This window comes from Strix uralensis, chromosome 1, assembly GCF_047716275.1.
Source record: "Strix uralensis isolate ZFMK-TIS-50842 chromosome 1, bStrUra1, whole genome shotgun sequence".
In the NCBI taxonomy this organism is placed as follows: domain Eukaryota; kingdom Metazoa; phylum Chordata; class Aves; order Strigiformes; family Strigidae; genus Strix; species Strix uralensis.
The window spans coordinates 107,677,569-107,705,283 of record NC_133972.1 but is presented as its reverse complement, the minus strand read 5'-3'; the positions used below and the strand labels follow the sequence as shown (position 1 = coordinate 107,705,283).

At 39.0% G+C, this 27,715-nt stretch overlaps 2 protein-coding genes across 16 annotated transcripts in view; one reads left to right on the top strand and one right to left on the bottom strand.

The window, feature by feature from the left end:
- Nucleotides 1-68: 68 nt before the first annotated feature.
- LOC141946500 (uncharacterized) lies at nucleotides 69-26,852 on the bottom strand. 12 transcript variants are annotated; one of them, XR_012629859.1, is made up of 19 exons: nucleotides 25,280-26,240; nucleotides 24,304-24,372; nucleotides 23,797-23,827; nucleotides 21,564-21,623; nucleotides 20,214-20,294; nucleotides 19,474-19,610; nucleotides 17,517-17,639; nucleotides 16,145-16,187; nucleotides 14,868-14,987; nucleotides 13,924-14,065; nucleotides 11,810-11,855; nucleotides 11,434-11,493; nucleotides 9,247-9,354; nucleotides 7,489-7,585; nucleotides 6,312-6,503; nucleotides 2,841-2,952; nucleotides 1,712-1,790; nucleotides 418-730; nucleotides 69-200 (listed from the first exon to the last, which is right to left on the bottom strand). XR_012629859.1 is itself a non-coding variant. In XM_074876434.1 (17 exons), exons 1-16 carry the CDS (start codon nucleotides 25,328-25,330, stop codon nucleotides 2,873-2,875), a joined length of 1,440 nt encoding a protein of 479 aa, XP_074732535.1. In that variant the 5' UTR covers nucleotides 25,331-26,240; the 3' UTR covers nucleotides 1,384-1,790; nucleotides 2,841-2,872. The 12 variants fall into 12 exon arrangements, 6 of the variants coding, with proteins under 6 accessions (XP_074732535.1, XP_074732562.1, XP_074732527.1 ...); XR_012629857.1 differs by having other exon boundaries at nucleotides 77-730; XR_012629862.1 differs by having other exon boundaries at nucleotides 77-730; nucleotides 2,869-2,952.
- Nucleotides 26,321-27,715, top strand: part of MSANTD3 (Myb/SANT DNA binding domain containing 3) — a 15,661-nt gene continuing 14,266 nt past the window's right edge. For 2 of the 4 annotated variants that reach the window (XM_074876509.1, XM_074876480.1), the window contains exon 1: nucleotides 26,965-27,292. The gene's annotated coding sequence lies outside the window, so the exon portion shown is untranslated. Of the gene's footprint in view, nucleotides 26,444-26,745; nucleotides 26,873-26,964; nucleotides 27,293-27,715 lie in introns of those variants that run through there. The other 2 variants (XM_074876500.1, XM_074876490.1) reach the window with 2 other exon arrangements.

The following is a 27,715-nucleotide window of genomic DNA, read 5'->3' as shown; positions in this document are numbered from 1 at the left end:
GCCGCTGGCGCCACCTGCAGGGGCGGCGAGTGGCGCCGCCAGCCCTGCCGGGAGCGGCACGGCCGCCTGGCGCGGGAGCAGTGGTTGCGCAAAGATTTATTTTAACTTTTTTCTTTCCCCCGGCGTGATGCGCTCCAGGGTGCTGCCCTGGGTGGGTTACGGGAGGTACAACGCCGATCCCAACATCGGTGTTTATCGAGCTGGAAAACACGTAGAAGAGAGAATGCGGAGTCAGCGTTCTTGTCTCAGGTGTCACATAAGGTATCAAAGCGCCAGGACACGATATAATTTTGTACGCTGATACCTAGATCAAGCTTGCTGCTTAAAAGCGGGTAATGAATTCCCATGGCAGGAGGACAGAGCACAGTCCTACAAGACGCAGGAAGCAGTGCAAGAGGAGGATGTTTCTGTACCCACCTAGAACAGAAATCATCGCAATCGACACCAGACAGTAACGCTTCTGTTGCACACTCGGAACTTTTCGCTTCCTATCACTTCACCTGTGAACACCCTTCTTGCCCACTTCCTGCCTTCTAAAAGGCATAAAAGTTCTGCATCTTTTTTGTTAAAAATCACTTCCCAGTGGCTCTCTGGTCTCTGAGTAAAATGTGTAGAACTAAGGAAAAGCTAAAAGAAAAATTATTCTTCTCTTGGTTTAGCTTTTCTTGCTATTGCTTAAGTTTTAATTCTATCAATTCTCCAGTTACCCCAGATGTCTGCATTGCTGTCGCTGTGAGAAACAAAATGGATAGTATTAAATATGGTCAGCAACATCATTTAAGCATCATTAGTAAAGAGAATGCCTTTCTTCTTTAGTTTGCAATTCTTGCACAAGTAAAACATTATCTCTAAAAATAGTTTTGGAACAAGCATACAGTTTTCCATTAGTGTGAGAATATACCAAGCCATCACAAAACACAGGCAGATAAAAGAACAAAACAATACAATTCTTTTGCAGCATCTATTTGCACCAGAAACAAAAAACACCCTAAGGGGAAAATACAACTGAATAGACTATGTTCTCAGTAAACATTTCCAGAAGCATGCACTTTATGATTTTTGCGCAGTTCAGTTTTCTCAGCTGTCTTTGAGAAGCAGCAGCAGCACTCCGCAGCATACCATTCAAACCATTTTATATCAGGGTGCTATAGATTCAGAGGTCTTTCCATTTTCAGCATGCTTCTCCTGCACCCAACAAAAAAAACCCACAACCTCAAATCCAAGAAATTTCAACTTAATTTTAGGTTTATTTCCACTAGGAATGATTCCACAGTAAGAGGAAAAAGAAGCTGTCCCAGAGATGGCCATTTACAACAGCTGAACATTCTGATTTTATTATTTTAATTAATAGAATGTTCTGCACTTTGACAACAAACAAAAAAAGATGTTTCTATTTTTATTTTCTGTATTACAGGAACAGAATTCAGAATTTCCTATCAAACGTCCTAAAAGATGTTTTTACTGATCAAGTTCATCTTCATGTAAGCAGGTATTAACATTGTCCCTGTTATAGAGTAAATGAGCTGTAACAGCTCTGGTTCTATCTCTGCTTCTGACAAGAACATATTTAGAGGCATTCCAGAAATTCTTCACAATTTCTTTAAAGCAGCATTTTGTGGTTTAATTTCTTTAATTGTCAGTGAACTGTTTTCATTCCTGTGTCTGTTAATAGAACAAAACTAGCCAATTTTGTTGCTACTTTCTTTGTTACCTTATTTTTATGGCATCTTGCATTCCATGATATGAAGATGTGAAACCATCAGGATGAAGATTCTCAATTCCACTCAGATCTCAAAAAAAAAATGTAAGTTAACATTAAAAGGTTCATTTACCATCTGGCCCCGGCATGTCTATATTATACCAGCATTTGGCTGCAAAGCTGAAGAGCTTTAATTAGAACCACTGAATGCTACCCAACATCACAAGCAGGAAGCAAATTTTAATTACACAATTTAATTTTTAATTTCTTTTTTCCCCAAGCACACTAATTTGTAACCATCCAAAACATTTTTCATGATGCTACAAAAGTAGCATTCATTAATATATAGACCTTTACGTTCAGTCAAACACACTACCACTTTAGTTGGGAAAAAGTTCATGTTAAAAGAGCCTGAACTGACGGACAGTATAAGCCAGCTTTCATTTCATGCTCATACTGGTGGGATAAGAGAAGACAAATGATACTTTCACTAGCACATCAGTGCCTCTTAACCATAGTCTGGTCAGATCTCTTGGGACATACCCCTGAATTTGCAAGCATAGCCAACCTCTGTTGACTTTGCTAAAGCTTTCAATTGTCTAGGCTCCCTAAATTGGCTATAATCCAGGCACTTCTCAACGCAGAACTAAGGACTGACAGCACTGATTTTTTATTATTATTTTTAATCTTTATTTAAAAAAAATATGTGGAGACCTAGTCATAATCCTTATACAGGAGAGGATTTTTGATTACAAAAGCTTTTGAGTCAGGCCCAGCAGCCACCGGGAATAACTTCCAAGTATTTGTTGTAGGATGAATTTGTACTGCTGACTACAGTAATTCATTCTGCTGGTAACTCTTTGTAAAAGAACCAACAATAAGAAAAGATCTGTCAATGTATGGTATTTAATGATATTAAGAAAAACAACAGTTACCTGTTTTAAAAGCGTGTTTTAACATGGAAAGAAAGAACATGAGCTTTATAAACTTTCCACAATATAGAAATTTCAACTATATGGAGAAATAAATAACAAGAACCTCAAAACAAAGTTATTCATTTAATTAAAATAACACTGTACAAAATTTGAACATAGCAAAATCAGCTACACTGAGTTCATATTAAGTAAAACAACAAACTTACAGAAAGTAATCACTGCTATATTAACTACCATGTCACTGTGTGCTGCCATTGCTTGGTCTTCTCAGAGTTCCACTTTCAGTCAGGATCCTTACAACATTTGGAATATCAATTCCTTAGTTAAAGGCAAACAAACAAACAAAAACAGAAAATAAGTGGTTTTATGATAAAATGCATTTAAAAGCACAAGTTTTAATGAAACATTGAGATGCTGACATAAGTTTGGATCCTTTCTTATTAAATGAAGAACACCCTAACAGTTAACAATCAGAATGTGCCTGGAAAAACTATAACTGCATTGCTATGAACAGCTGTACTCAGTCAGCTAAAGGGTCTGTCTTGTCCCTCTACTCTGTCTCTGACTTTGAAAGATCTGCAGCTGATAATCAGGAAAGCATGACCAGAAGTGCTTGATTTTATCACTGTAACAGTAAGTCAAAGTGTCGTCTTCTGAACACAAGCAAGAAGGCCACATTGCTTTGATGAAACTAATGCCCGTGACTTTAGGAGGGGGAGAGAAGTAGAAGAAACACAGGGACTGCTTAAGTGGTTAATAATAAACATTCAGCACCCATAACCAAATGTTAAGGGAAGAGTAAGAGCAGGGCAAGCCTGCCTGATGCTTGGTGGGGTGTGGGAATACTATGCTCTCCCCATCTCAGATCATCTTCAGCTCAGGAAACTTTCCAAGTCTGATATGGCAAATTTTTTCAGTAGTCCTCCTCCAAACACTTGCCCAGTCCGGCCCATAGAGCGAAGTTCTGGGTTGTGAGGTGTTGGAATGGGCTGTCCAGGGCAGTGGTGAAGTCCCCATCCCTGGAGGGGTTTAAGAGTAGGGTCGACATAGCGCTGAGGGATATGGTGTAGTTGGGAACTGTCAATGTTAGGTTAGTGCTTGGACTAGATGATCTTCAAGGTCTTTTCCAACCTAGACAATTCTGTGATTCTGTGACAAGGACACATGTAATATTTTTTGTATCCATGGTAGCCTTTTGCTAGGATTTCCATAGATCATCCACTACTATTGCATGAAGAACCATCTCTTTTTGTCCATTTTGAAATTGGACTCCCACACTACTCCAAGTTTATGGATCCAAAGAGATAGAAAATAATAGAATACTGTCTGTCATTTCCATCTACTCATGATTTTACAAATCTCTGTTACAATATCTCAATCATCTCTTTTCCAGGCCAAAGAGAGTCCTAGCTTTCTATTGCTTCTTATATGGAAGATACTCCCATATTTCGTTGCCTTCTCTAAACCTTTTGCAGTAATAAAGTCCTTTATCTGAAATAAGGGAAACAGAACTGTATGCCCTATGCCAGATACGGGCAAAGCATGAGTTTATGCAATAGAAAAATGATGACTCCCATCTTTATTTCCATTCTTTCTTTAATTCCTTGTATTCGACATATTCTTCTGACCAATAAGTTGGTATTTCCACTGATCTGATGAGAAGCTTTTGAAATTCATCAGTCAACCAACACTGTTAACTGTTTCAAATTTGACAAAATTTTGTCATCCAGATACTTATCCCTTTTTCCAGGTCATTTGTGAAGATACTAAATAGCACAGGCCCACAGTTCTCTACTGGAACATCTTTTCATTTTAAAAAGCAATTGCCCATTTGCTATCTGTTTATTATTTAAACAATGCAAGGATTTCCCTCTTTTCCCACAGCCAGTCAGTTCCCTTAAAAGCCTCTGATTAGAGTACCTATCAAAAGCTTCTTGGAATTCCAAACAGACTAGATGAACTGGATCACCTCTATCTGACTCCTTTGCTGACCCGTTTCAAACAACTCCAGAAAGTCTGTAAGGAAGGTTTTCTTACCACAAAAGCTATATTAATTCCCCACCAACCACTCTAAGCAGATCATATTTTTCCAAGTGTCCACTAATTTCTACCTTGTTTTTCTAAACAGTAGAATAGAAGTTGGTAGTTTCAAAGATCACCTGGAACCCTGCACTGGTTTTGGCTAGGATGGAGTTAACTTTCTTCATAGCAGCCTGTAGGGTGCTGTGTTTTGGATTTGTGGCCAAAACCATGTTGATAACACACCAGTGTTTTGGCTGTTGCTGAAGGGTGCTTGCACAGCATCAAGGCCTTCTCTCTTTCCCACTCTTCACACCCACAAGTGATTAGGTTGGGAATAGGAAAAAGACTACTAGGGGACACAGCTGGGACAACTGACCCAAGCTGGCCAAAGGGATATTCTATACATCATGCACAGCAATAAATACTGGGGTGGCAAGGGGGTGGGGTTGGCTGCCAAGGCAGCTGTTGCTCAGAGACTGGCTGGGCATCAATTTGCTTGTGGGAAGGCTGAGCGATTGTCTTTGCATCACTTGTTCCTCCCCACCCTTTTCTTTCCCTTCACTTACTAAACTGTTACCATGACCCACTAGTTTTCTCATTTTTTTTCCCCCCTCACTTTTGTTATTCTCTTCCTTGTCCAGCTGGGGCAGGGGGGCAGGCAGTGAGCAAGCAGTTGTTCTCAACACACAACAAAACCTTTAAAGAAAGTGAGAAATATACATAAAAGAGAACCACGTTTGCCACCCACAAATTTGCAGGTTCCAAAGGAAGCTTTATGGGAGAAATCACTACCATCAGTAACTTAACCATTTTGTTCTGGAGGTCCCTAGAACCAGCTGATATTCATGGAAGAGTTATAACAGTTTGCTACTTTCATTGTTTTATGTTGTCAATTTGTTCCAGAACTTCCATTCCAAACAGATACTCTGCTGAGTTGTGTGCACACAGGCCCAAGGAGACGTTATGGCATGGACTGCAGTCTCTCCAGTTTCTTCCACAGGGAGCACTCAGGCTTAAGCTTCTCTACAATGTACTTGTCTTCATTGTTCTTTTTTTTACCCTGATGATCCTAAACACACTCTGAGAAGCTTAGAAATGTACTTAGGAAGCTTCTGAAGAAAGGGTAGCAGTTGGCTGAAGATGTGAGAAGGTTTAGTAGCTGAAACTTATTGGAAACTTGTAAGCAAAAGAAAGACTACTTGTCTCTGATGCATTATTATTTCTATGTTACTGTGCAAGTACAGTTCCTTCAGGAATCAAGAAGTACAAATTTCTTTGCTGTTGGCATTCCCAAAACCACTGTTCTCCCAGTTATATCACAGACAAAAGATTCTGCTTTTTTATAATAATAATATGCTTCATTTTAGTTTACTTTCATCATGTAAATGTTACTATGCACAAATGAGAAAAGAATTTAAAAAGAAATTCAGAAATTAACACCTTCATGGGATGGCAGCCATTTTGAATTACCATTTCTAAACTGGATTCTGCAAAAGTTAGAAGGGGAAAAAAAAAGGCTGTTCAGCCCTCCTTAATGCCTCAAAGTTCTTTGACCTTAATATTTGACCTTAATAGTCCTTAATATTTGACAGAGCTAACAAAATTATGTTATGTATATTTTCACATATGTGTGTATGCACGTATACATGAATTACCTCTGAAAGCTGGATTTGCTGCTGCTATTTTGTGTAGAGTAGCAGTAACTTCTTCAACGTTCATATTTCTTACACTGTTCAAAAATTCAGTAGTGATGTTGTTCTCATATGAAGAGCCAGTTGAAAAGTTTTGGAGTTCATCATCTTCATTTACTGATAAGGACTGCTTAGCTGATCGGCTGCTTGAATAGTCTTAAAGAAGAGAAATATTGTTTTTCAGTAAGAGAAGATTCTGAAGAGTCTTCATTACTTATTTCTCTAAATAGGGCTTTCCAGTCTGGCACAGCAGCATTGCTGGTAAGGTTCATATCTGACTTTGCTACATTTTCATACAACTGAGAGTCAGGAATGCTTTCTATTTACAGAAAATCCTAGAGAAACACAGGTGGGGAGGTAGGTGAAAGCAATTTCCATTATGCTTTCAAAAAGGAACCAGAAATTCCAAGTAAGTCATTGCAATTTTTGTTATTAGCATTGTATTAATGGAGGTTTTCAAAAGCTAAACTTCCTAGAAAAAAATAAAATTCACACCGCACACTAAAAAAATTAAATCATGCAGAATAGCTTCACTAGTATTCTGGGTATTTTGCTTCTCCAGGCATACGACTGTACTCTTCCTATGCTTGAGAAAAATAACAATTTGTTTATATCAAGAAGGATGTGACCTCAAAAATATCCAAGATTCTTTGAAAAAATTAATCAGAAGTACTGAAGCCAAGTAGCTGCAATATTCAGGTATTAAACAGAATTATCCATCCTATTAAATATAATTTTGTTTCCACTAACATCTTGTTTGGACTAGACCTGCACTAAGCCTCTTCACCACCAAGAAGGGAAAGAAAAGGGAGGAGGGCAGGGGAGGAAAACCCAGAAACAGTTGCCTCAGGACAGAGGAAAGTCAGAGTTGATACTAATTCAATTTCTCCCCAAATCCTACAGTTAAGTAGAATGCATGTTTTTTAATAGTCTGTCCTTTCTAACATCTGTAGAGGATGGAACACACACCACACACACACACACACACACACCCCCAACTATTAATTTATGCTACTTGACCCTGGCTTTTTTCTGCTCTTAAACTCTGCTTTTAGAGAAGCAGGAAAAAAAGGCTTACTAAAATCTATGCAAGGTTCAGTGTTAAGATTGAAGCACATTCAAGATTGCAGAGCTGTATTACCAGTATCAGAGTCACTAATATCTGCTGAAGTCAGGTCAGACTGTTCTGTGGAATATTCCAATGCTGCTTCTCCATTATATTCAGTATCTAAGAGGTCCTACAAGTTTGAAAGAAGTTGCATTCAGAGTTTCATCAAGACAACCTCTTGAAATGATGAACTACTACATTTTTAATGATCACAAACCAAATAAAAGACCAGTATTTCTCCTACCAAATCTGAAAAATCAAGTATTTCTTTGAAAATCATGCAGCTGGTAATGAACTTCCATGTATGTATACACTGCTCACAGTATTTCTCAACATCTGAAAAAGCACTGTATTAGGCCAAGAATTGGTACTTACAGAGCCCAATTCTCAACCTGTCAGGTCTAAAAAGGAAGCACTTTACACTGAGAATAAAAGATTTAGTTAAAAAATTACCAGTTAAAAGATCACAGTTTAGAATACTAAAAACCCCTAATGTGGGAAAACATTTTATTTTTATACAACTAGTAGGTTAAAAGTTACTTCAGTTAGAACTTAACTGTTTTATAACATGTCAGATTTTGTCCTTTTTCCCATATGAATAAAACAACAAAATCCTATATGGAATAAACAGCAGGAATAATGTGAAAGTAAGCTTAATGAGGAAGAAAAAGGCAGTAAGTAATTAATGACAACTATAGGCATGGAATTTATCATGGAGAAATATTGCCTTTGGGGCAGAAAGCAAGCAATAGAGGGAATATGGATATGGGGAACAAAGATGAACTTTATAATCAAGTCCTGAATTCAGACAGGCTGTTAAAGACAAAAGAAGAAACAAAACTTTTTTTTTTCTTAAAGTGTCACCTCTGTGATTCTCTCAGGCTTGTTGGCTGTTACTTACCCTGATTTGGCATTTTCCACTTAAGCTCACCCTTTAATTAAAAAAGTAATTAAGTAGCTGTAGTAGGAGGAGTAGCTGTTGTGGTGAATGAGAAGTCTGTTCAACACTGACAGTTCTGCAAGAAATGCTGGGAGGGATAAAGAATAGTGTTTCCTACGGTAAAGATGTTGAATGGTTCACCAACAAGAGGAAAGTTCCTGCCATCCCTGTTGACAATGGGGCAATGAACAAAAAGTCATTCCAAGTGTGGAAACTGGAGATTATGGTATAATGGAATGTAAACTGGACGTATAGGGAACACAGGTGGGAACCACAGCAGCCTCGAAATACTTAACACCACCTCCATACTATGATTATGTAAGGACAAGTCAGTCAAAAGTAATAGCAGAGAGGGGAAAAACTGGGTGGAGGAATAGTGGAGGAAGAAAGAGAACTCAAAGGGAACAGTCCAAAGAGTAGGACCAAACCTTGTATAAGAAAGAAAACTGATGTCAATAATGCTTGATTACATGGTGAATAAAGTGAAGGCTGGGAATGAAAATGGGATATAGAAGAGAGTGTCAGGGAGGTCAGTGGAGATGAGAAAAGCTTAAGTTAGAAAAGGGGCAAAAATAGCAGAAAAACTTAGATGTAAGGAAAAGCATGGGAAATAAGAGACAAGATGATTTTTAGCTTCTATTAAAAAAAAAAGCAAGCACCTTGAAGAGAAAATTTTAAGACTCAACAGGAAAGCTATGTTTATCCTATCATCACTACAGAAATTAAAGTATTTAATGGGCAAAACTTAAAATAATCTCCACAACAACTTTAATTCATCTGTAATAAAAAAAATGCATAATCACAGGAATCTACAGATTTGTAGAACAAAACCAAAACAAAATCCACATTACTTTGTTTGATGCAGCCTGTTGACGATATTCCACCAGTGCATCTGTAAGACTCTGTGTAACTTTTAGGATAAATGAAGCATCATCTTCATTCAATATCTCAAAACTTTGCTAGGAAAAAAACAAAACAACACACAATATAAAAATTTTCCTTCTGAAAGATTAAAGCATCACCACGTATAAACAAAAGCTGCAGGAACCTCATTTTTTATATCTCTATCCTTCTGTCAGACATGGCTGAAGTTACAAAGCAAATAGTTAATTGGGGGTGGGGAGGTGGAATGGAAGAAAATCCTAACAGAAAGAAGATGCAGCTACCTGAAATAGCCATTTGAAAAGGAACAACCCAAGAATATGCCTGGAAATACATACAGGAAAATGCTTTTCTTTAAGTATTTTGATCTCTTTCTGAGGTACCTGCATACAAATGTGAATGTGTACAACTTCCCTGAGGCAATATAGTCATAACCCATTTCTCCAGAAAGTAGCAAAAAAGCAGAACACTACTGAATTTTAAAATATATGCCACCTTGCCTTATACTAACCTTCTTCTTCCCCAAAAGCCTAAGGAAAAAGCAATCTTTGAAACTCTGAAGCTCTAGTAGGGGAGCAAGTTCTAGTGCCAAGAGCCCTCACAGAGCGTGCTACATGCATCATCCTCTCATCTATACTAATAAAGTTCTGTCAAAACCACTTCCACTGGGCACAATGTAACAGAACTGCAGGTCTGTCCTAACAATTCAAAGTCTTCTGCATTAGAAACAGATACCTTTAAACACTCCAGACAATGGAAAAAAGTAGTTAAAAACTAGCATTAAGATCATATGTGACAGCATAACAGGGATTATGTTATCTTTTTAACACTAATAGTATTTATCTCTCCCGGTTTGCACAAGTTATATTTAGAGAAGATCTTATCAAAAACTAGGCGGAAAGAAGAAGATTAAACTTGGGCAAGGATATCTCTGCTACCAGTTGATATAAGAAATACAATTATTTTAATGACAAAGCTGAGCATACCGATTTTCGCAATTATAAAAAGTATACAGTATGGATAATTATTGAACAACTGGAATTATTCGTGATATGAACAGCAAGTCCAGAAACGATACTTGTAAAATTACTTTCTACTACACAAGAAACCTTTTGAATCCAACAACAGAAACACATACTGCAGTTTTTAAAAAAATTACTGTAGACGCCAATATTAAACAATTCTCAAACTTTCCAAACCAGAACATTGTTCCAATCACATTCCCAACAATCCTCTTTTGTTCTTGGAGGACAATCATACTAAGCATGAGGATGCCTCAAAACAAATTCAAGTTTTATTAGCAAGGCACAATCTTTACACCTAATAATTCCCTATTAAAAAAGGAGAAAAAAGATTTTTAAGTCAATAGTGCTTAAATTGCCATGCAGTAGCTGTGTCACAGCACCTATCAGTAAAGATTTTCATACAGTTTGTCACTGATGCTTTTAATAAAATCACCATTTCTGCATGCAAGACCACAGAAGTTAATACATCTAACAACTGGCAGTTGCTAGTTTTCCACTCTCATTGATTGTATCTCTGCTGTGAATGTGTACATAACACATTTCCAACAGCTGAACAGAACTCAGGTGTTCTGCCACTTACTTTACAAAGGGAATAGGTAGGGTTTTTTAGTTTATGTTTTTGGGGTTTTTTGTTTGTTTAAGTATACAACTTGTATTTTATTTCTTAAAAATTGCTTCTTTCCTTTCTGCATATCTCAGATATTTTTCTTCATTCTGCTTTTCTTCCATTGTTGACTTACATCTTTCCACATTCCACATTTGAAAATGATGGATTAATTATAAAAGAAAGGAAAACAAATTTTAAAAGGTTATTTTACTTAATCATGTAGTTCAGGAGTGGAGTTAAGCTATAGCTGAGAAAAATGCATTAATTTTCAATGCAAGTCATTCCTCTGACAGTAAACCTGTACTTTGGCAAAAACCCTGTCTAGAAACTTTAGAATGAATAGCTATATTATAAATTCAACAATATTCATTTTATTCTGAATCCTACCTTCTGACAAAATATGTTCTTAGATTAGCAGACTGCCTACATTTTGGCTTTCATGGTACTTGCTACATTTTAAACTTAGTAATTCTGTGATTTTTTTTTTTCAACAATTACATTGCAAGGTAAGATTTAACACTCACCAAATAACCCAACAGTTCTTCTTGACTAGAGAATTCTTCAGGACTTGCTGTAAATTCTTGCTGTTTAATATAACAAAAAAAAGTCCAGAGATCTATTATGTGCAGTAATTATAACTAAAATTAAAAATTATTATCATTATTCTAGATTCTTGCTCTAATTAAATTGTCTGTGCTTGTATGAAATGTGTACACGTGTTTTCATGACAAAGTAGGAAAAAACCTTCTTCTTAATAGCTTTGCTTGTGCCTAATTTATTGTCAATAATATTATTAATTTGAATAAGCAAAAGCAAACACCATTGTCAATCATATATTAAAGCAATTACTTTCCCAGCTATTTGTAAAATGGACCAACCCGTTAGCAGAAAAATACTCACCTCAACTTCCTCGTTTTCCTCCTGCGATTGTTTATTGGTCTCACACCTTAAGATCGAATAAATAAACAAATAAACCAGTATACAGTTGGTTGATCTATCAACAATGTGTAGCCAGTCAATAAGTAATAATCAGTTTAAATTCCTGACATGCTTCTACTACAGTAGTTCTGACACACTCTGAGAGATCATGTTATTTCCTTCCAGAAATCCACTGGTCCCAGATATCATTGTAAAAAATATTTATAAGGGTTTTTTTAGTGTGATTAGCTAGTTTGTAAGTTCTAAACCACAGAATTAAGAAAAAGGTTTGACACTGGTAGTAAAAGCTGCAAGCTTTTTGTATGCATTGCAGAAAGACAAGGCCCCTAATTACAGTATGATTTTTATCAGCACTTCACAAACTTGGCTTCAAAAAATATAAAGAAGTATAAAAAGAAAAGAAAGAAGTACTTTACAATGTAGCCACAGGGGTACTGGGCATATGGCTAAAAGTTACTAACCCACATTTGCGCTGTTCTGCAACTACAGTCACTATCGATGCATTCCATCCCTTTGCAAGCCCAGGAACCAGGGCTGAGAGTGGTTATTTTCCTTCAATTAACCAAACCCATATGACTGCCAAGCCTAATCCCTCCTCTTTCTTGAAATCTTTCTTAGGAATCAAAAGTGTAGTAAAAGCAGATGATACCTTTAATGAACTCAAAATAATTTACATCTTCAGATGATTGTCTGTACAGAACTTCACTACAAAGAAATAAGGAGTAATAGAAATTCTCGGGCTGATATTGCAGAATCTTTAAGTGGAAACATCATTTGACTGCTTGCCGTCAATGCTAATCTGATCTTATTCCTTTTAAGAAACTATATATCGAGTTCACATCTCTCAAAAGTCTCACAAAAATAAACAGTAAAGGAACAAGCTGAAGTCCTAATATAGTAACTAACTTCCAAATCAGTCTCTCACTGAAACACCTGGCTGCTCAGTTAACCCAAGATCTATCTGAACAACTGGATTAAAATAACATTAAGTGATTTTCCAAAGGATGCTGTTCTTTAAAGTACAGGACTGCATAGTCAGGTAGAAATATAGACAGCAGCATTTCCAGATGTGGATATCTGAGCTTTTTACTTCCCTATTTTTGATGTTTTCACGAACTAGTTCTCTCTTCAGATTAAGAACCGTTACACTTATTTGAAAGCCAGACAAATAAACACAAAGATTCATAAACCTGGACTTGAATCTGGTTTCAATTGATCCTTCTCTTAATGGTTGCCCCATAGAGAGGCAGAAGTCCTACACAAAGATATTTCAGGAACAAGAAAATTTCTCCTTTTACTGGGTAACAGTAAACAAGGAAAAGGTGTTAGCCCTCCTCATCTGGGACAGATACTACTGGTTTAGCGTTAAGAAATGTTCCAAGAGAATGACATTAAAGAAAAACCAAAGAACTAATTGTTGGAACAAAAGTCTTATGTTTGGGTTGATGCACGTATATCCCTTATTGAATGCTTTCCTGTGGTTCCTGATGTTGCACAAAGATGACGGATGTTGGAGATAACCCCGTCACGCAAAGGCTGATAGTTCAAGCTAAACTCACAATAAAGATGTTTACAAACAGCAAGCACAGTTTCACCATTTTAGAACCACACACAATACTTATTGTTCCTCTATGAAATCTTTTGTAAAGATGAACTCCAATTGTTACAGCTATTTACTGATTATCTTTTCCTTCTAAAATCAGTTCATATATCACCCTAATTATCTGACAGAAACCCATAACAGAGGGTTTTTGAACCACAAGGGAACATTCTTTTTGAATTTGTAATACATGAGGATTATGCCTTAAGGATAACAGAGTTAAATATAAAAACTAGTTGCATCTAGAGCAAAATCTGAGGTCACTTTACATACACCAGGTTTTCTGTTGATGAGAGAAGTTTACAGCTGAGCACGATCTCAGAAGACAAGCATTTTAGTATTACAGCATGTCTTTCTTCCTCACAGCATACTCTATGCAAATCCAGTGTAGACAGTTACCATCTACAACATTTTCCTTTGAGTAAATTTTAAGGGTTTTGGTTTGGGGGGTGGTGGATTTTTTTGTTTGTTTTACTTTTCTGATTTGTTGCCTTTGCTGCCTTCTTCAGTCTTGTTGCCTTTGCTGCTTTCGATAGCCTTATTAGGTTCAACCTTCTCATCTGGTTTTGCCTGTTCTTTCTGACTTTTTTCCTGCTCCTCTTGAACACTCTTTTCATCTAAAACAATAAAACCAGTATATTTAGTAATGGTTTTCCAATATTTTAATTTAAAAGTATTATTTGTTTACATTTTTTTAAAGATAACATCAATAAAACCTGAAGGTGTAAGTAAGGTGTCTTGTGAAGAAATAAAAGCTAAACCTAAAAATCAAAGATTTGGTTTACCACAAAGCACAAGTTCGTCTTTCTGATCAGAAACATTCTGAATGAGAATAATTATAATGCATTTAGACAGAACCCTAGTCTCACCTTTGACATTAAGTCTAAAACCATGCAGGAACTTCTGATGTTTCTTCAGTTACACAGTGTTCACTAATTTTTATATTTAATTCTGGTTTTGTTTTCAAGAAAATAAGCATTAGCCAAATACATTCAATGTTGTTAAAAAAAAAATCTATCCAATCCATTTCCTTTTTACTATTCTTGTGCTCTAAACAAAGTATGACATGCAGCTGTTCCCATTTTTTTGTGTGACACTGAAGAACAGTTTATAGGCCCAAAAAGAGTCTGTGCCCCTTCTGCCAAAAATACACACAGTAAAATTTTCTAATTATGAATCTTGTCTTGTTTCTGTTCTGAAGTATCCAGTGACATTAAGTAAAACTGGACAGTTTTCTTTGCAAACACTGGGATCATTGTTTCCTCTGCCACAGACCCCAAACCCATCCACACACTGTGTGAATTCACCTTCTGTAGCAAAACATAACTACAGAAACTATAAACAGGCACATAGGGAGTAAATAATTCATGCACTGGTGAAAGTTTAAAAAAAATTAATGAAAAAAAAATTTTCTCTTACCTTGAATAGGGTCTGGCATTTTTCCATCCTTGTTTTTACAATCTGTTTTTTCTTCATTACTAAGTGATGTATCCACATGCTGAACTTTAGCTTTTGAAGGGCTGTCATCTGCAGCAGGATCTAAACAAACATGCTTGAAATGTAGCACAATGGACATTATCTTGATAGAAGAGGGTTCTAAAACTGCACTTCAATTTCAACTAGCTCTGTTTCTGTGCACTATTAGTTACAAACATTAAGAATAATTTTATAAGCATTATTGTGTGACAGCATATTAAATATTAACTACAAATTAATAACAATGTGTTAAATATTTTATAACATGGTTATAATTACATATATAAATTTCTTAAAAGATGTAAATATTATAAATAGAATGCCACATAGCCATGTGCAAAATTAGACACATTAACCAATAGGTTACAGTCAAGAAACGTAATTTGAATAGGATTCAACTTATTTCAAAACATCTAGATTCAAAGTGGATATCTTTCCTCTTCAGAGTATAACACTGCTAATATAGATCATTATAGAAATAATCTTCTCATTACTTCTACTGCGCTATTTTGAGACACCATTTACCTACTAATATACATTAAAATTAAGTACCTTAGTTTTAATTCAAATCTTTATTTTCCAAGCAGGTCTGAGAATGAGGGTCTCGTAGCAATTTTTAGCCATTTCCTAAAGTGGCAGGCAATTGTATTGTCTGTCCATCTGGGTGACATTGTACTACAATAAGTTTTGAAAGATTAAACTGAGTGGAGAAGTCTCACAGATACCATGTTCCTACAATTTAGTGAATGTCAATAGCTAGTAAAAGCTCTCTTCCACAGGTAAGAGCTACAGCTGCGCTTTAACAATTCTGCCTGGCTTTCTGGACCGCAAATTAAATACACACAAGGAGCTCCAACCTGCTCCTTTTGCCCAGTTCACCAAAATGCTTGTGAGTAGTTGGCACTGCAGAGACTACAGCAGTTACCAGATAAAAAGAAATCACAGGTAAAGGATCCTGGGAAGCGAGGGCCACTGGGATGGAAAGAGGGAGAGAGAACAAAGCCGTATAAAACAGGTCTCTCTAGTTATGTTGCCCATGGAAGAACTTGTTCATCCATCAAATTTTCATTATAAACTATACAAAATGCAGCTTAGAACATAAGCACACACTACAATTACTGACCAAATCTTTCAATATGCCCTTAATCAAGCTGATTTAGATCAAAGGGAGTTTACCCAAATTAGAAATGTACAATTTACATCCCACTGAGCACACTTACATTCTTGCCATCTCTTCCTCATTATCGGAGCATCTGTAACAACCTAAAAATAAAACCTATCTATGTTAGCTCTTTTGTGAATAGGTATTTCATTAGAGTTAAATATTTATTTTTTTAAGGATATGACCAGTAGTGTTAAACACAGAAGTGTAAATCCCTGAACAGATATTCAAAAAGTCAGTTACCTGGACACTTATTTACCACAATTAAATTTTAGTTAGAGCTAAAAAAATTAAATAGCTGGTTTCAGAAAATATAGCAGTAAAATTAACTGGGTTATGCATGCTCTATTTAAAAGTTCCTTAAATTAAGGAGGGATTTGCTATGGATGTAGTGAAACTGTTCCTAGAAAAACAAAACAGTCTACAAAACATAGATGGAATTAATTATTTCTATATTCATGAACATAAATCTCAAGTAAAATATACAGTCTTGAGTCACTAAATTTGAATGAAGCAAGTCAAAAGAAAAAGTTGTTGCCAATAGTCAGTTTTGTTTTTCTTTTTAAGCAGAGGTTAAAAATAAAGGATATGCAGACAGATTTACTTTATCTGAAATCTCTCCCTTCTAGAGCATTCACTCCAGAAGAAAGACTTGATCTTTCAATATTCCCATACTTTTTTTAATCTGGAGAAGAGTGGGATCGGTACAGGCTCACATCCTTGGGCCTAGCTGTGATTGTATCGCACAGAAAGAACCAGGGGTCTTTTTTCACATGGACAGGACATAATGAGCTTAAACACAGTAACATTTCTAAATACTACTGTGGTGTAAACAACAACAGAAAGCAATATGAAGATATTTTCATGAGAACATGCTTCTAAGGGTGCAGCTCCCCAAGAATTTAAGCTTGTGGTGCTCCTGTGATCCCACAGCATTGTTGATAACCCCATATCTACCTGCAAATTCCCACACTTCCCTCTGTGCTACCAGAATTTTTATCTGACTCCTCCGAAAATTGCCACAAGGTGCTAACAAAGCAGAAACTAATTCAGGGAAGTCATAAAGGTAGTTTCCTAGCAACAATGAAATAAATTATTTTGCATACACACACCCCCAGCTGGGAATTGATTAAACATTAATATAGATATTGTGTGTTATTTGTGCACTCTGGAGTCACGTTTCTGTAGACTCAGGTAGCATGAGCATTATTTCAAACAAGAGAATTCCTTATGATGGGAGTGACCAATGGGAAATTGTATCCAGAATAATCCTGGAAGAATTATTAAGATGACAAAAAGCACTTGTAATAAAGGTTAAAAAAGCAAGATTCTACTACCATCCAAAGCAGACCTGCCCACCATAACAGAAATTACTTTTTTTTTTTTTTTTTAATAAATATAAAACTTCTGGAATTATTAAAGAAATGTACCTTTATTTGTTTTCTTCCTTCTTTCTTCTCAATTGTTAATGCAACTTGCCTAACTTTTCTGTTCAGTTCAGAGCCTTTACCCTTAACTTCATCAGATTCTGCTATCTCAGGATAATGTTGTTTCTAAAAAATAAGGAAATGCAAATCCTGAAGTCACACTTTATCCTACACAACTCTTTCCAGATCTAGCACAGCTAATAATCATGGAAAGTAAATCAACTTTTATATATACATAGTAGAACTTATCAAAATTATTATGTATAGAATCACAGAGTAATTTAGGGGACTGAAGCCCAGTCTTCTGCTCAAAACAGGGTTGATGCTGAACGCTGAACTGGTTGCACAGAGCTTTGTCCACATGGGTCTTAAAAACCTGTGAATACAGAGATTCCCCCATCTCTGTGGGCAACCTGCTCCAATACTTGACTGCCCTCACAGTGAAAAACTCCTTCCTTAGGTCAGGTAGGAAACTCACTTGTTTGAATTTATGTTCCTGCCAAGCATGTCCATAAAGGGCCTGATTCTGCCTTCTTAACAATCTCCCCTAAGGTATTGGAGGGCTACTATTAGATCCCCCTGACACTTTTTCTTCAACCTCTCCTCATAGTGTAAGTGCTTCAGCCCTCTGACCATCTTAGTAGCTCTCCGCTGGACTCACTCAATTTCATCAATAGCTTTCTTGTCTGCAGTAGCACAAAACTGGACACGATATTCTAGATATGGCCTAACAAGTATCAAGAACAGGGGAATAATCACTTCCCTTGATCTGCTGGCTATACCCTTGTTAGTATAGCTCAGTTTGCTGTTAGCCTTCATTGTCACCAAGGTACACTACTTATCTTTAGCTTGTCATCCACCAGGACCCCCAGCTCCTTTTCAGCAGAGCAAATTCCAGCCATTTAATCTCCTGCCTTTGCTACTACCTAGGGTTAATCCATCCCAGGTGCATGACTTAAAAGTTATCCCTGTTGAATTATTATTTTATAGTATTTAAGGATATAGCAGAGATGCAGTTAACAAGCATAAGATTCAGAATTGAAGGAAACAGTTCAAAGCAAACCAGAAATACAAGAGCTGACAACATCAAAACTCAGCATATACATCTGAATTAATGACGAGAAACAGCATGAATGTTTACAAAGGCCATCACTGCAGATCAGTACACCTGATAACAACATCAGTTCTAAAACTGCTTCAAAATGCTATATGAACTCAACAACTTTCTATGGCTTCAAGATACATGGGATATAGTTCCAACTTTGAGAACATATTTTATGGAAAGTATCAGAATACTTTTCAGAATATTGCCTTCTCAGTTTTGTTAAAGACCATCCTAAACAAATATATTCCAGTAAACATTCAAAGACTGGAAAGCCTCATTTCTCTAAATATACTGAAAAGCATAATATATTTAAACATTTGTGGGCCGACATGAATCTTAACAGCTTTGCAAATTTCCATAAAACAGGCACAGAACTTACATGGTTTGTCCAGCCACAAAACTGGGAATAAAACTTTTTTTTCCCCCAATTCCAAGTCACAGCCTCTATCCAATACATATCATGTTCATTTATAATTATGTTCCTTTTAATTTAAAACATCTGAAAGATGGAACAATTTCTTTATCGATCCAGTTCTTTAAGATAATACAAAATTTAACCAAAAACTTACTTCTAGTCAATTTTAGCTGTAGATTTCATTATTGGCATTACTAGTCAATCAAAACAGAATAAACTAAAAACTCAGTGTCAGCAATGGACAGGCATACACCTTATTGATGAGAAGATTTTTAAATCCATTTATCGCAGTTGCACAGTTGCAATATAAACACACACATTTTCACAAAAGCTTATGTAACACCTTTTTTTAAAAAAAAATCATAATATAACTAGCAAATTCTCTACTGAAATCATTACATTAAAAAAAAAACCAAAAAACAACCACTCTAAAAACTTACCAGGTATGCCAGTCTGTGTTTGGAACCACAAACATGCATGAACATGTTACTCAGTCCTGTTTTACAGTGGCACAGCTGACATTCATAGAGAAAAGGGAAATTGTCTTTTGATCGGTATTCAATTATATAATTAAGTCCTGTGTTAATAAGAAACATTAAAGAAAATGATTACTACTGCATGTCAAACATGTTTTTAGAACCATCAGTTATTTTATTCTTTGGGTGTCTACACTTCCCCAACACCAAAGGTACAAAACTGCATTTTTTTAAGATGCTTTATGTTTACCACATAGGACTTGACAATTTAAAAAAAAAAAAAAAAAATCTAAAAAAGTAATAGCAACAATTCTTTTGTAACTATTTAGAAGGGAATGTATTTTAATATATGCCCCTGCAGTTATTTTTCCTGTCCAGTCCATTCTCTCTTCCCTCCACAGGATGGGCAGTTAAACTGCAAAGAATAGTAACAATCATTTCAGTCAAAGTTCATTTTTGTCATATCACCTTAGATTGTTTCTAGAGAATATTCTCAACATGTGGTATCTACCCTAATCAAAAATATTTCATGTCAAATCCAGTGATTTTGTCACTACGATCAGTCACTTTCATATTGGGTACTCAGTGTAAACATAGTAAGATTTTATTACACATCACCTAATTTTACATTTTAAAAAATTAATCAATACTCTTTAAAAGTAAACATCACATGAGCAAACAGTTACAGTATTAAAAGCCCTCACCAAGTGCAGGTTCTGAATCTTTACATGTATTAAGCTGTTCTTCCAAGGTCTGTCCATGAAACCTCTCTAGCTCAGTTTGCACTGTAAGATAAAATCAATTTTATATAATCCCACATCATCCATCTATCAATCAGTCTTCATGGTCGCACATCACATCACAAAAACCCTCCAAAATGAAACAAACTCCTGAGTTTAACCTTTGGCCTAGAGAAAATATGCTGAGAAATTCACATGCAAGTGAATCCCTGCTTACACATGGTCCCACATCACAAATTAAGTCAGTTATTGAGAAACACTACCCCCCCCCAATCCTATTTTCACTCTTTTTATAGCATATTTTTTGCAGTGGCCCCTGTGAGAAGCTTCTTGAAGCTCCTCCAGCTCCCAGTTGGTCCCATCTCTGGCCAAGGCTGGGCTAATTAGCGACGGTGGCTGCGCCTCTGTGATAACATATTTAAGAAGTGGGAACCTGAGAGAACGAGGAGCTGTGAGGGAGATACCTATGCAAACACCAAGGTCAGTGGAAGAAAGGAGGAAGGGGGAGAGGTGTGCCAGAGCAGAGACCCTGCAGCCCGTGGTGAGAGGGCAGGCTGTGCTCCTGCAGCCCATGGAGGCCCACAGTAGAGCAGATGCTGACCTGCAGCCTGTGGAGGACCCCACGCTGGAGCAGGTGGCTCTGTGGGAAGCCCACGCTGGAGCAGTCTGTTGCTGGGAGGACTGCAGCCCATGGGAGGGACCCACGCTGGAACAGTTTGGGAAGAGTTGCAGCCCATGGGCAGGACTCATGTCAGAGAAAGTTTGTGGAGGACTGTCTCCTGTGGGAGGGACCCCACACTGGAGCAGGGGAAGAGTGTGAGGAGTCCTCCCCCTGAGGAGGAAGGAGTGGCAGAGACAATGTGTGATGAACTGACCACAATCCAGTTCCCTGACTCCTGCACTGCTGGTGGAAGAGGAGGTAGAGTAATCAGGAACAAAACTGAGCCCGGGAAGAAGGGAGGGACAGGGGAGGGTGTTTTTCAGGTGCGGTTATACTTCTCACTGTGCTACTCTGTCTGATTGTTAAGTGGTGGTGGTGGTTGAATTAAATTGATGTTCTTTTTCTTCCCCAATCAAGTCTGTCTTTTGCCTGTGACCCTAATGGGTGAGTCATCCTTCTCTGTCCTTGTTTCCATTCCCAAGCCTTTTGTTTTATTTTCTCCTTCCCATTTCTGAGGGGAAGGAGTGAGCAAGCAGCTGCGTGGTGCTCAGTTGCCCTCTGGGCTCAAACCACAACACTGCTTGTAACACTGTACCTCAAAACTTTTTATTTCTTCCATGTTTTTGGGGTTTTTTTGCATTAAACATTCTTACCATAATCAGGAAGTTTTGCAGGTGTTTTCACTTGCTCCCCTGAGCCACTTGCTGTTTTAACTAAATAAAAAACAAACCAGAAGTGGAAATAACATTGTAAGTACAGAAACCAATTTGGTATGATAACGGATTTTTTTCTAAAGAAAACTCTTTGAGCTTTTGCTGACATGAGAAAAATAAGCTATGTTTAGTTTTGAATGTGCTATGAGGTTCTCTGGCAAAAAATGAAGAGAAAATATTTACACCAAACAATGACAAAGTTATTTAATGTCAGGCAATTCAATGAAGCAGGCAGAGAAGATGACCAATCAAGCCACTAGATAGCACACAACATGGGTTCAAAAACACATCACAAAATTAAACTGTTAAATAATGGCTTAAATTATAAATAATTATGGCTGTAATTTAGCTTATATAGAAGACAACGTGCAACAAGGGAAAAGCCTGACTGATTCACTACAGTGCAAATATCTTTTATTCTATAATGAACAAAGCTTCATTTCATAAGTTTCAGGGCTACAATAATCCAGTACATCACAGCAATTCAGTTTAAATCCACTGAACTTGAGGTGCTTAAACTGTCAGCCCACGCACTGCCTACCAGGGCACTTGACTCAGCCCATAACCCTGCTGTCTTTTTCAAAAGGTCTGCAGTTATCCCTTCCCCAATCAAATATGTTTTTCTATCTACACATGGCACGTGATACGGCTGGAACTGCAGAACCTTAAGAAAGGTAAGACAGAAATGACCACGTTAACATGATTTGCCATTGAGGAACCCGGAAAGACATCTGTACGAGCTGAGGTTCTGTATATTTGGGAGTGGAATGCCAAGCATGCAAAGGCAGCAAGTTGCTATTCCTTGAATAAGGGCTTAATGGGCTCGCTATAAGAAAACAAGAACAGGATTTCAGAAATTCAGAAATGTCAGCATTTTACTACATGGAAATAAGTAAATAAATAAACAAATCACTAGCAGTGCCTGAAAGGCACCAGCTAAGGGCAAATCTGAATTTTTTTCATCTCTTAAATGCCCCTCAACCCTATTACTCTCCTGTTGCAAGTAATCTCTTACTAAAATATCAGATATTGATAAGAAGTTGAGCATAAGGCTTACAATAAACCCTAAATAGAAGGCAAGAGTCAGGAGGCTTCAACCTATACTACTGCATCAGAAAGAGTCACATATGTTTTCATTACAGAGATAATCTTCGTGAAAACTCTTATTGAGTATTTAAGTTACAAACTATATTGCGTTGACAACCGATGAAGCTGCCAGCTCATGCCTGTAAATTAGATGTTGCTTAATATCAGCTGCATTACCACAAACCTTCTGAAATGGTCTTAAGGGAAAGATCAGAAGAGTAAAAGAAAGGAAATGAAGTGTTATGAAGATAACCCTACAAAGATTCTAATAACACGAATCATATTCTGGTCACTAGAACTCAGCAAGTCTTTTAGTGGCCAACCAATCCTTTAAAAAAAATAGAAGAAATAAAAAGACATGACGCTGGTTCACCTCTAAACATTTCAGAGCATCTGTTTCAGCAGCATCCAGCTGCTAAATATTTAATCACTTAAATTTCCTTTACAGTCCATACAAAAATTCCCAGATTGGGTAGGCGCAATGACTACGTATAACTTAGGCCACAACTTTCAAATTCTAGGAGCAGTGCACTGTAGAAACCTGTAAATACATTTTGGTGCACCATGAAACAGAAGTAGGAAAACTATTATGAACGTAGTTAGACCTTCATTCCTTCTGGAACTAAAGCAGTTCAGAAAGACCTGGGGAAGGTTTAATGATACATTAAACCTATTAAAAATACTTTGCTTCAGCTAATTAAAATATTTCTAATAAGCTCTTTCATAAAACAAACATAAAGTATATACAGAAAAAGCATTTCTACATGCTTTAAGGAGCATAGTTTTTTCTAAATTATTTTAAATCTTGAAAATCTCTAAGGTCTTGAATTCTTTAAGGTTTCTCAAAACTTTAATGTAGGTGATTTTTAGTATTGTAGCTAGTGCTTTTTAATAAACTTTGCATACCTGTTGCTCATATTGACTGATTTCTGTAGGGTTAGATATGTCATTAAAGAACACCAGACAGGTCTTAAAGCACCGGTCTTGCGAAAGTCTTTTTCTTGTGTGTTTCATAAACACCTACACTGGGGTGGGGAGAAAGGTGCGTGTACAGAACAGGGTAGGAAGTCAAAAATCTTGCACTTACCAATGCCATGAGCTTTCAGTGCTTCTTCAACCTAAGTTACCAAATCATCAACCAACAAGGAAGAAAGACAGACACTTAAGGTTCAAAAAATAACAATGCAAACCTTTTATTATTTATAAAATAAATTAGATTAACACCAACACTGCAAATTATCTCAGGTGAATAGATAATTACATGAAACTTGAAAGTGATATACATCTTTTTTCCTAGATTGTCTGTGATTTAAACAATTCCATTTTGCATTTATTAACAGCCACGTATTCTCATGTATTGTCTTTACTAATCCAGAATACAAGACAAAGTTGTAACAACATTTTCTGATAGGACTAATGTACAAAACTAAGTTCTACTTCATTGCAGTAAACAAAATAGTAAAGCAACAAAACTAGCTAAATATCTGAAATTGCACATTTTAAAACTACACTAAAAATAGATTTCAAACCCATATTCTACTGCTAAATAAATCTGTAAAATCTGACAAAAGGTGCATTCAAAAACTGATCTTACCGTCTTGTGTTTGAATCCAAGGAAGTGAGTCTGCAAGTTTAATGCAGAAGCACACCAGATTTTGCAAATCTAGGTTAAAGAGAAGTATTTCTATAGCATTGCACACGAGCCAACAATAAAAATATATCACCAATATCAAAACAAAACAAATCTGGTATTGAAATGTCAGTATAGATAAGTTCTACAAAAGTACTGCTTCTCCAATGACGAACTAAAGCAGTTTCTAGAACTTTTCTTTATGAGGCTCCAAGACCACCAAAATACAGTGGAATGAGAAGGAATCTCCCCATCACATAAACATTTCAGATGTGTCCAGAACCCTGCAGCTATCTCATAGCATATTTTTGTGTGGAAAGACAGATCCAAGCTCTTCCTCACACACTATTAACCAAGTCTGAACCAGAAGCATGGCATAACTCCAACAAACAAGCCGGTGCACCTGTCTTAAGATGAGCCAGTTCTCCTCAGTGCTTCATCCAGACTAACACGCTCACTCTGATCAGTTTGGGGCCTGCCTCACTCACATGCTCATGAAGTTTTCCAATCACACCTGGTTTATGCCTGGGCTGGTTCAGAACAGGAGCAGATTAGGTTTAAACTCATGTGAATGAACAAAGGCAGCCCAAATATTTTCTCCTCCTCTAAAAAGCAAAGATGTTTAAAACCAACAGCAGCAAACCTGAGAACCAGGTAAGTTAGGATCTTTTTTTCTGAAGAGGAGCTGCAGTTTAATCTTCCACTTTAAAAGAATGCCTTTATCTAAAAACATAATATTATCAAAAATAGTCATTGTAATAAATTAGTTCCTGACACACATCCATGTCAAACGTGACAAAGACAGCAAAATAAGTTATACTCCAGTGCTATTCGTCAATTTTGCTCAAGAGAAAAAAAAAAATTCACACCTGGTTTAGTCCAACTTTGTTCTACCAAAATTATTTTGTATTAGTTACAATTTTCAGTAAGAAATACTTACATTGCAATAGAAAGGGTTTACTTGCTTCTTTATCTCTGCTTCAGGATCCATATTTGATTTTTAGATGATAAGGAAGCTCTAGGAAAATTACAAAAAGACTGCAAACTAGTTTTAGCTTCACAAAATCATTCATATTCTTGTTCCACCTATTTAAGGGTCATGCCTATCCCAATTCTAATTTGTGCCTCACCTTCAGTTACATTCAACCTTTACACCTCCAGGCTAATGATCCGATTTTTAACTTGAGAGCAAAAGTACAGCGTGGAAAGAAACAATTCTTCTCCAAGAGTTTCCCTCAGGAAACACAAAGCCAGGAAGCAAAACTAATCCCAACTATTTCAAGCTTCCCCTTTCTTTCCTGGGATTGAATGCGCGCATGGGCTGGGACGGATGACACGCAGCGCCCAAAGTCTGCCTTTGCAACAAGAACACGACGGGGTTTTGTGAAGAAAAGCACGATCCCACTCCGGACCGTGACGGCGGGGGCGAAACTACGAACCCCACGGAACAGAGGCGCCGAGAGAGCGAGCCGGCCCCCGGGCCGCCCGCGGAGCTGAGCCCGCACGACGCGGGACAGTGGCCTTACCGACACTTCCAGCTCTGCCGGGGAAGGGACGGGCACCTGCTCCCGCAAGGAGCCGGGGGGAACCGCTGGGCCGCCGCGGCGCCCGGCGTACCCCAGCCCGGGAGCGGGCAGCGCCCGGAGGAGCCGAGGGAGCCGGCACTCCGCGGCCACCGGCACCCCCGCGGCCGCGCCGGCCTCTTGCCACCCACCGGCTTGGCGGGGTGACTCTCCGCCGCGGCGGCTCCCCGCTCCTCCACAGGCAACCGCGGAGGGGACGGAGGGAGGGGACGGAGGGAGGGGCAGGCACGCGCCTCCCGCCAACTGGCTCGCGCGCGCGCCCGCCGTCACGCTCTCAACCGCCGCCGCCGGCGGGGCCCGGGGCGCACCGGGCGGGCAGGAACTGCGTCACGCCCGGCGCGGAAGGGGCGCGGGAGCCCGGCCGGCCCGGGGGACGGGACGGTAGCGAGGACCCGGAGCTCGGCGGCGGAAGAGGACGGCTGGCGGCGGAGGGACGGCGCGGCACCCCCGGCCCGCCTCTCCCCGGCCGCCACTGGGGGCGCTGGCGCACACGCGCGTCACTCCGCCGGGCGCTGTCGGAGGTAAAGCCCGAGCTGGCGTCTTCCGCCGCCGCACCGGGACGGGGCGGGCGGGGTCTGGGACCCCCATCCCGCCCCGCCCCGCTCCGCAGAGGAGGCGCAGGGCGCCGCGCTAGCGACGTGCGGCCCGGGAGCTCCGCCCGCGGCCCCGCGCCGGGTGCCGGCGGGGCCGCCCACTCCCTTCCTGGCGGCCGCTGGGTGTCCGCATGTCTCTCCCCAGAACACGCACCCCGCACCATGTCCCGTCCCCCCCACTGCTCCCAGCGCCGCCGCACCTGAAGGCTCAGGGTCCCCCGGGACGGCTCCTCCCCGTCGCCCGGCCCTCCCGGGGGAGAGACCGGTGCCGCGGCGGCCGTGCGCTGGGGAAGGCGGAAATCCAGCGCGGGGTTTGCGGGGAGCTGAAGGAGGTGCCGGCAACCTGCCGGCGGGGAGGTGAGGGAGGCAGGCCCGGCCGCCCAGCGCGGGGCGGGGGAGGAGGAGGAGGAGGAGGAGGAGAAGGAGGGGAGGGAGGGAGGGACGGACGGACGGGAGCCGAGCCGGCGGCGGCGGCTCTTGGCGGCGCTTTGTTACGAGAAGGGAGAAGCGCGGGGGCTGCAGGGCGGGGTTGTCCCCGCCGGCACGGCAGAGCGCGGTCTCTGGGTGCGAGGGTGAGCGCGGGCCCTTCCTCCCGCCGCGGCAGATGTCCCTGGCCCCGCGCCCCAGCCGCAGCCTGCATGCCCGCCCTGGGTGGAGCGGCCGCCTTTGTCGAGCCGGGACCTGCTCTCCTTTCTCGTGCAAGCAGAAGAGGAGCTAGCGAGGAAATAAAAACAAGCTCGAGTTAATGTTTGAGAAGTTCGGGTGCAGGAGAGTCTGGTAGGATTCCTGTTTATGCCTATTTCTGGTGGATTTCAGACAATCGTTCGAAATAACAACCTGCGTCCATTACCTTTCTTTGCACAAACTGCTTTGGGTATCCTCCATAGGTAGCGGGTTGGCCCGCTTAAAATATGTCTATGTGGGTGTGTATATATAAGGCAATATTATATATTTTTTTAAAAAAATACATTTCCGTGTATATGTATATAAAATTTGCCAGGAGAATTTAGGCAAAGTACTGTGAATTTTTACTAATATTTTATTTTGTTCATTTACTGGGTGATCCCTGACAACTAATAATTTGTATTAAAATGGGGGGGGAGCACCCAAAGAGGGTTTTTTTTATATCTGATTATATGTAGCACAATTTCCATATCGACCTCATTCGTATTTGTAATAGGCACCTAATTACTTAGTGAT

Excerpts from the sequence above, each read along its gene's own strand:
- LOC141946500 (XM_074876426.1), bottom strand. The coding sequence starts at position 25,330 with ATGGATCCTGAAGCAGAGATAAAGAAGCAAGTAAACCCTTTCTATTGC. Across the intron at positions 20,295-21,563 it reads TGCAAAACTTCCTGATTATG|TGCAAACTGAGCTAGAGAGG; the intron begins GTAAGAATGTTT and ends TTTATCTTACAG. Across the intron at positions 14,066-14,867 it reads AATGCCAGACCCTATTCAAG|ATGAAAAGAGTGTTCAAGAG; the intron begins GTAAGAGAAAAT and ends TTATTGTTTTAG.